Source organism: Vulpes vulpes, chromosome 5 (genome assembly GCF_048418805.1).
Source record: "Vulpes vulpes isolate BD-2025 chromosome 5, VulVul3, whole genome shotgun sequence".
Classification (NCBI taxonomy): Eukaryota; Metazoa; Chordata; class Mammalia; order Carnivora; family Canidae; genus Vulpes; species Vulpes vulpes.
Genome location: NC_132784.1, coordinates 79,219,707 through 79,229,163, shown reverse-complemented (window position 1 = coordinate 79,229,163; position 9,457 = coordinate 79,219,707). Strand labels below are relative to the sequence as shown.

General features: G+C 36.8%; 1 protein-coding gene across 1 annotated transcript; it reads left to right on the top strand.

Moving 5' to 3' along the window:
• The first annotated feature begins 3,576 nt into the window (after window positions 1-3,576).
• On the top strand, window positions 3,577-4,515 carry LOC112930517 (olfactory receptor 5AN1-like). The gene has a single exon (XM_026012869.2). It carries the CDS (start codon window positions 3,577-3,579, stop codon window positions 4,513-4,515), a length of 939 nt encoding a protein of 312 aa, XP_025868654.2.
• The last annotated feature ends 4,942 nt before the right edge of the window (window positions 4,516-9,457 follow it).

Here is a 9,457-nt window from a genome sequence, read left to right as displayed (position 1 = left end):
TGAGAAAGTGCGGAATGGATCCAGAAGGGACATGGCAAAGTGGGGCATGAAATTAGCAGGAGAAATACTCCATGACAACCATGACTCCAGAGGACAAGTATCTAGAGGGTTTTCTCCCTCTAATTGTCTTTTCTCCTCTTACCTGTGCCCTCAACAATAACATATTTAAGAGGATCTCAGTTGTGGGCGTCTCTCTTGCCCTGAGTGGATAGCCAGTTTGATGGCCAAAGGCTCCCATCTTGCTTGGAGAGCAATAGGGCCTACCTGGAAAATTCTTTTGGAAAGGAAACAGGCAATTTCAGCCCTTGGCAAGAGGTCTGTCTTCTTGGGGAATCTGGGTCAGGTGAGAGGGCAAGATTTAGTGAGAACAGTGGATTCTGTTATCTTAATAGACATGCGATTCTTCCAGTAGGACCTGTGTGGAGCAAGGTTTTTGTCCACAGTCTCTTCCATTCTTCACCTCTTTCTCACTCCCATACCCTCCGCTGTGGGCTCTTCCTTGGGTTCTCTTGCTCCTTACCCAGCTTCTCTGGACTTCATTGAGAAGATGAATCTCTAATCTAAAATTTCAGGGATTATTCTGGGGTGAGGGATGAATGTTGAGTTCTAGTTCTGTAATTTCTTAAGGGTGTGATCTTGAGCTCCATTACCTTCTGGTTTTTTCACCTGTAAAATGAGGGATAATGGGATTATTTAGAATCTAATGAGAATGTTTAGAAAGCCTAACAAATTTTAGAATTGAATAATTGAGCACTGAATTAAAAATAATGATTTACTTACTTTCAGAGGAATTTCCTAAGATCCCACATTCTAGTCTTGATTTTCCAACTTTATCCATCCCAAGACTCTGAATTTTTTGTTTAGGAGTCTGTTGTAATAATCATTAGTTAATTTGATTTCCATGTCAATATATAGCTTTGATTGATAATTTCTGAGCGGCAGAAGGCAAGCAGGTCTCTAAATGGTGATATAAGAGTACTTTTGTACAGTTTCATTGCCTTTTTGAAGTACTTTGAGTAACTCATCTTTGGAGACTGTGTGTCCGAGGCGCTAGTGTGGGTCTACTGTGAGTGAGATGCCTCACTACCAACATTGGTAGTCGTTGGCCTGTCTTTTTAACTCCTCTTCTTTTTATTTTTTACTTACACTGTTCTTCATTGCAACGACTTGGCTTTCTTTATCTGATTTTATTCCCTGAACAACCTTACAAACTGACCATGTCTTTAGTTTTTCAGGTTGGAAAAGCTTTGATTAGCTTTAACCTCATCTGCAACCAGTATGTCTGTCAGTCTCTATTTCTTCTCAAACTATTTGGGAGATGGTGAACAGATACCGTCTTAAAACTTAAAACTGTCACCTCATCACCTTCAGAATCATTTTGTACCCTCAACACATAACCACCTTAAAACTTAACCAAAGAGACTGACTATATTCAGAATTTTTCTGTCTTACTCTGTGTTACCAAATTTCAACAAGATAAATTTTCAGGATCAATTTTATCATGAATTAATAAACAATCCATAATTGCTTATCTTTCTGGTGGGGGGGAATGATGAGTTACATAAAATACTTTTAGCTCTGGCTGCCTCTGTCAGCAGAATATAATACGGAAATGAAGAGTTTTACTACAGTGTTTGATCAGAAGCTTGGCTTATTTTTGCTGAATTAATTGATTGTGTTGGTATATTGGGGGATGTTGTACATGAGAGTTTATAGTTTCAAAATGTTTTCATTGACTCCATTTCATCTTGAGATAATAAGAGAGATATTATATTGGCAACACTTTAGGAGTCAGCAGAAAGATTTCCAAGTGTTAAAACCATAATTCAAATAAGATAATTTTAGTTTTGCATCCAAAAGTGGGTAAAAGAACCATTTGTTCAACATTTATTTATTTGGCAACACAAATATTTGTATACAAGATATTTTCATTAATTAGGAAAACCTCTTCACTAGACTATGTCTGTGTATAGCATCATTGGCTCAAGGTGGTGGTGGTGACACATAAAAAGTGGCATCAGGGCTTTACAATCCAGCTGACTGGGAGATAACAGAATAATACAAAACAGAAATAGTGATTGATTAATGATATTGTTGCCTCTAGGCATAGAGACCATCTAATTTAGAAGATTAATATGTGATGAACCATACCTATGTAGTATTTGGTAATTGAAATTATTTACTTTTTCTTTGCATCAAGGTCATCATGTTTGATTCTGGTTGTCAAGCAAGTATACTCAAACTCAAGCAAACTAAATAGAACATTGTTTATGTGGTTTATGTCTTCATGGCCCTGGGTGTTTTTATTTGCTTTTACATGAGGTCTGAATCTACATCTGCCTAGAGGTAATGATTCCTCACTGTCTATAAGGTCAATGATGTCTCAGGAAATTCCTCAAATTAACCCCTACAACTGGTGACATTCCTAACCATGGGTACGGCTGTCATTCATGGTTATCTGTAAGCAATCCATGATAATAATAGCCAACCCCTAGTGGACAATTACTTGTACAGAGTTGCGTGCTGATCATCCCCATGAATTTTCTTGTAACCATCGTAGTAATCTTACAGTCCAGGAGCTCTTAATGTTCTCACTTTATTTTGAGTAAATCAGTCTTAATGTGTTTAAGCTACTGGGACAATTTCGTAAAGTGAGAGGGTATCAGACAAAACTCCAAAGTCTGAACCTTTAACAGTACTATGCTGTTTCTCAAGTAGTAAAATACCCTAAAATTAAAAAAATGTTGGGGTCAATAGTGAGCTATCCTACCCTTGCATTGGTATATTTAGTACGAAGACTTCTGTGAGAAGACCTGTTCCATAACTTTATTGGGCACATATGCTGTCATAAGTTATGATATAGTTTTCCAGGCCAGTTAGAAGATATATTAACTACATTCATATAAATTTTGTGAAATTATTACAAATAGGGTCAATAACTTCTTAAGGATAAAAGAAGAAATTTAAAAAATTTATCTTGATGAGGACGCCTGAGTGGCTCAGTAGTTGAGCATCTGCGTTTGGCTCAGGGTGTGATCCTGGGGTCCTGGGATTGAGTCCCACATCGGACTCCCCATGGGGAGCCTGCTTCTCCCTCTGCCTATATTTCTGCCCCTCTCTCAGGGTCTCTTGTGAATAAATAAATAAAACCTTAAAAAAATTTATCTAGATGACCATCTTGAAAGGCTATTTCAGTTTTAATCTGGAGTGATACCACTTATGCTTTTTATAAAACAACAGTTATATAATGAATTATCAGATGTTTTTAAAAAGCATTTAATGATCTCTGTAACAATCGTAGCCTTTGTGTTGTTTTAGTTCTCAGTCAAATTTGAAAATATCTCTTTAATTTTCATGAGACTTCATGAAATAGGTGAGAACACAAGACACTAAAAAGTCACTTCTTGACAATTTGAGATGAAAAACTGGATCTTTTCATCAGGTCAGTGAGGCATTGCTTCTTTCCCCACACTCCATGGAGGGAAACTATGGAACATATGGGATTGTAATGCTCTCATTTCACCTGGGTCAGCAGTGCCTTCTTTTTTCTCTTTTCTGATTTTAGAAGCACAAGCAATGACTGGGGGAGGAAATACTACAGAGATCACTTATTTCATCCTTTTGGGATTCTCTGATTTCCCCAGAATCCTAGCAGTGCTCTTTGCTGTATTCCTGCTGATTTACGTTTTGACTCTGACTTGGAACCTGGGCCTCATCATCTTAATAAGGATGGACTCTCACCTCCACACGCCCATGTACTTCTTCCTCAGTAATCTGTCCTTCATCGATGTCTGCTATGTGACCTCTACAGCTCCCAAGATGCTCTCCAACTTTTTCCAAGAGCAGCAAACCATCACCTTTGTGGGTTGTGCCGTTCAGTACTTTGTCTTTTCAACCATGGGACTGAGTGAGTCTTGTCTCATGACAGCCATGGCTTATGACCGATACACTGCCATTTGTAACCCACTTCTCTATTCATCAGTCATGTCACCCACGCTCTGTATTCAGATGGTGCTGGGATCCTATCTGGCTGCACTCTCTGCTAGTATATCCCAGTTGTGTGCCATGTTTCAGCTTCATTTCTGTGGGCCGAATGTCATCAACCACTTCTTCTGTGACATGCCCCAACTATTAATCCTGTCCTGCACTGACACCTTCTTTGTACAACTGTTGCTTGCTATACTAGCAATGATCTTTGGGATAATAAATGCCTTTATTATTGTGATATCCTATGGATTTATTGTCATCTCCATCATGAAGATCACTTCAGCTAAAGGCAGATCCAAAGCTTTCAACACCTGTGCTTCTCATCTGACAGCAGTTTCTCTCTTCTATACCTCAAGTATCTTTGTCTATTTGAGTTCCAGCTCTGGTGGTTCCTCCAGCTTTGACAGATTTGCATCAGTATTCTACACTGTGGTTATTCCCATGTTGAATCCCTTGATTTACAGTCTGAGGAACAAGGAAATCAAAGATGCCTTGAAGAGGTTACAAAAGAAGACATGGTATTGCTGATGTCCTGTCTAGAGTTGTCCTCTTGAAACCTTATGAATGGATTCTAACAAAATTCACACTGCCTTTGGATAAAGATAGTTTAATTTGTAACAGATAATATGCCAAATGGACTTACAGCTGACTTGATTCCATACAAACCACAATATCTTTAGGTCCTAGAGGTTCATACTTTCACCCTACATGAAGAGTGGCCTCATCATTTATTAACAATCTGCAGGTATTTTTAAACAGTAAGGTTTAGAAACCCTTTGCTTCTTTTGGCTTTAGAGATTGAGGCCTGTTTATCTCAGACCTCTGATTGTAAAGAAGCAGTACCTGGCAGAGGCCCCCAGGAGTGTAGAGACTATGTCTCCCAAATATTTTGATGCAGCATAATCCAGACATGAGAGTGATCAATGTTTGTTTTGGATTTCTGACCATAATGGGAATAAATAGGGTGGATGTGCCTTTGAACAGAAACAAAGCTATACAATTGGCTTGGCAACAGCAGTCTGAGATAGCTAATGTTTGTTGACGGCCTCTTTCCAGGCTAGTCATCTAATAAGTTTGGTCACTTTCCAGTCTCCGCCAACTGTAATCTAAGGAAGTGGGAGGTGATTTGAACCATAAAGGAGAATGGAATGAAGAATGTTTTTCCTTCAGTACCATTTACTTATGAGTCTGATGACTTCATTTCTCGCTTCTAGTGTTCAGTGGAGATTTCTGATGGGAGTGATGTTGAAAATCCATATCCCAGCCAATAGCTATTTCTTATATTGTGGGGCTCAAATCTCTCTCTCCCATTAAATCAAGAAAATTTATCCTGATGTAGCCAGCATTTCACACTATTAAATCATTTCTAGTATTTCAAGCATCTGTTCATGTTTGGTGTGAGGATACATGTGTGTGAAAATTCATTGTAATAATAGAGTTAGTGAATATTAAATATTATAGACTAAGAACAAATATGGAAGGCTGGCATACTTTTTGTTTGTTTGTTTGTGTTCAACATTTTATGTCCTAGAGATTTATGGTTTTATATGGGGTGATATAATTTATGGAGTGGATTAGAGTTATTCTAATGCTGATATTTCCTAGGAAGCCTCAAAGGGCCAGAGAGGAAATAGATAGTACAATAGGCAGGGTTTTTAACTTTGGCCAGTTTTCTCTGTCTAAAATAGAATATAAAACTTTTGGTTCTTGTAATCTGTTTGAAAAGTGGAGTATAGAGTGTATCTGTATTGACTGCTGTAATGCCAGATTGCTCAGAATTGAACCAACTGATGTAAAACGACGGATGTCATTACAATTACATATTATCCTTGGAGATTCTTTGGGTTCTTAATATTTTTTTTGGGAGGGAGTCTCCATTCGAAGTCATATAATTATTCCATTTAATTAAGGACTATAAATGAAGAGGCATTTGAAACTTTCCCAGATTTTTCACAAGTTTACAGATGGACAGGATTGAGAGATGGGGAATCATTGAACCTCTGAGAGAATGTGAGGGCTTATCCCATCAAGGAAGTAGTGCAGTATGAATAAAGGATATGCGCCCTCCTCCCCCCATGCAGGCACTGTTCTTTAAAAATGTGTAAGAATGTATGAGAAGTCTTTCTAGGGAACCATAAGGGCTTCAGTAGGAGAAGCACCTCTGTGAGGTATGTAATCCAGTATTATTGATTATAGTCATCACGCTGCCAGATCTATTCATCTTTTAGTTACAAGATAGTACCCTTTCAAAAAACATTTCTCCAGTTCCCTTGTCCCCCAGGCCATGCTAGCCATAATTGTACTCTGTTTCTATGAGATTGGCTTTTTGATTCTGCATATTAGTGATGTCATGCAGTATTTGTCTTTCTCTGTCTGGCTTATCTCTCTTGCCATAATGCCCTCAGGGTCCATCCGTGTTGTTTCAAATCAAGATTTCCTCACTTTCATAATTGAATAATATTTCACTGTATTGTGTGTAAATACCATGTTATCGTTATCATTCTTTTTCATTCCTGTATCGTGTCTGTTATGAATAATGCTGCAATAAACATGGGTGCGTAGATTATCTTTTTGGCATCCTGTTTTTATTTCTGTTGAATGTATACACACAAGTGAGGTTGGTGGATCATACAGTTCTTTAATTTATTGAGGAACGTTAATATTGATTTTAATAGTGGTTGAACCAATTTATGTTTCCACCAATAGTGTACAAATATTTCCTTTATTTTTTAAAATTTTTTATGCTGCATCAAAGAGACTCATTTTATTTATCTTAATTTATTGTATTCTCTAATTTTTATTTTTATTTTTTTAATTTTCTTTATTGGAGTTCAATTTGCCAACATATAGCATATCATCCAGTATTCCCTTTATTCCACATGCTCGCCACCACTTGTTATCTCTTGTCTTGATGATAACCATTCTAACATGTGTGAGTTGATATCTCATTGTGCTTTTGATTTACATTTCCCTGATGATTAGTGATATTGGGTACCTTTTCATGCACTCTAATGGCTAATATTCCATTGATATTGGCCATTTAAGTGTCTTCTAGAAAAAATATCTATATTAAGTTCTTCCACTCATTTTTTAATCAGATTGTTTTGCTTTTGAGTTATATGATTCTCCCCATATGTGTATGATATTAACCCCTTATCTGACACATGATTGGCAAATATTTTTCAGTATATGGTTTATGGATATTTTCTCCTGTTCTGTAGGTTGATTGATTTTGTTTGTTTCTTTTGCTGTGTAGAAGCTTTTTGATTTGATATAGTTCCACTTGTTGACTTTTGCTTTTGTTGCTTGTGCTGCTGATGTGAGATACAAATTATCATTTTCAAGACCAAGGTTAAGGTGCTTGCTCCCTATTTTTTCTTCTAGGAGTTTTATGGTTTCAGATCTAATGTTCCTGTCTTTAACCCATTTAGGGTTAGTTTTTGTGAGTGATGAAAGATAGTGGCCTGATTTCATTATTATGCATATGGTTATCCAGTTTTTCTAAAGCCATTTATTAAAGAGACTATTCTTTCCCCATTGAATATTTTTGGTTCCCTTTTAAATATTAGTGATGTATAGGTGGGAATTTATTTCTGGACTCTGTTCTGTTGGTCTATGTGTCTATTTTTATGTCAGACCCATACTATAGCTTTGTAGTATAGTTTGAAATCAAGAGTATGATGCCATCACTTTTGTTCTTTCTCAAGATTGCTTTGGCTTAGGTCTTTTGAAGTTTCATGCAAATTTTAGGATTGCTTTTATTCTGGTAAAAAATGTCATTGGAGTTTTGATAGAGATTGTCTTTAGTCTATAGATGGCTTTGGATGGTACGAACATTTGAAGAATATTGATTTTGATCCATTAACACGGGATGTCTTGTGTGTGTGTGTGTGTGTCTTCTTTAATTTCATCAATATGTTGTAGTTTTACACTTGATGGGATGAGCACTGGGTATTATTCTATATGTTGGCAAATTGAACACCAATAAAAAATAAATGTATAAAAAATACCACTCAATGAATTAAAAATATGTTGTAGTTTTAATAGTGCAGATCTTTTACTTCCTTTAAATTTATTCTCAAGTATTTTTATTGTTTTTAATATTACTGTGAATGGCATACTATTTTTTTTACTTCTTTTTCAGGTGTTTCCTTGTTAGTATATAGAAATGCAGCTAGTTTCTGTATGTTGATTTTATATACTGCAGCTTTACTGAATTTGTTGATTAGTTCCAACAGATTTTTGGTTGACTCTCTAGGACTTTCTAGATATAGGGATATATAATTCGTGGTAATGATAATTTTTCTTCTTCCTTTCTGATGTAGATGCCTTTTATTTCTTATCTTGCCTAATTGCTCTACCTGGAACTTTCAGTACTATGTTGAATTAGAGTGGTGAGAATGGATTGTCATGTCTTGCTCTTGATCTTAGAGGAAAAGGTTTTAGCCTTTCATTGTTTAGTATAAAGTTAGTTGTGGGTTTCTCATTTATGGCCTTTCTTATGTTAAGATCAGTTCTTTTATACCCAATTTGTTTACAATTTTAATTAAGAAAGGATGTACTTTTCCTTTCTTTTCTTTTTTTTTAATATAAATTTATTTTTATTGGTGTTCAATTTGCCAACTTACAGAATAACACCCAGTGCTCATCCCATCAAGTGCCCCCCTCAGTGCCTGTCACCCATTCACCCCCACCCCCAGCCCTCCTCCCCTTCTACCATCCCTAGTTTGTTTCCCAGAGTTAGGAGTCTTTATGTTCTGTCTGCCTTTCTGATATTTCCCACACACTTCTTCTCCCTTCCCTTCTATTCCCTTTCACTATTATTTATATTCCCCAAATGAATGAGAACATATAATGTTTGTCCTTCTCTGATTGACTTACTTCACTCGGCATAATACCCTCCAGTTCCATCCACCTTGAAGCAAATGGTGGGTATTTGTCGTTTCTAATGGCTGAGTAATATTCCATTGTATACATAAACCACATCTTCTTTATCCATTCATCTTTCGATGGACACCGAGGCTCCTTCCACAGTTTGGCTATTGTGGACATTGCTGCTATAAACATCGGGGTGCAGGTGTCCCGGCGCTTCATTGCATCTGTATCTTTGGGGTAAATCCCCAACAGTGCAATTGCTGGGTCGTAGGGCAAGTCTATTTTTAACTTTATGGTCAACTAATATTCGATAAAAGAGGAAAGACTATCCATTGGAAGAAAGACAGTCTCTTCAATAAATGGTGCTGGGAAAATTGGACATCCACATGCAGAAGAATTAAACTAGACCACTCTCTTGCACCATATACAAAGATAAACTCAAAATGGATGAAAGATCTAAATGTGAGACAAGATTCCATCAAAATCCTAGAGATGAACACAGGAAACACCCTTTTTGAACTCAGCCACAGTAACTTCTTGCAAGATACATCCACAAAGGCAAAAGAAACAAAAGCAAAAATGAACTCTTGGGACT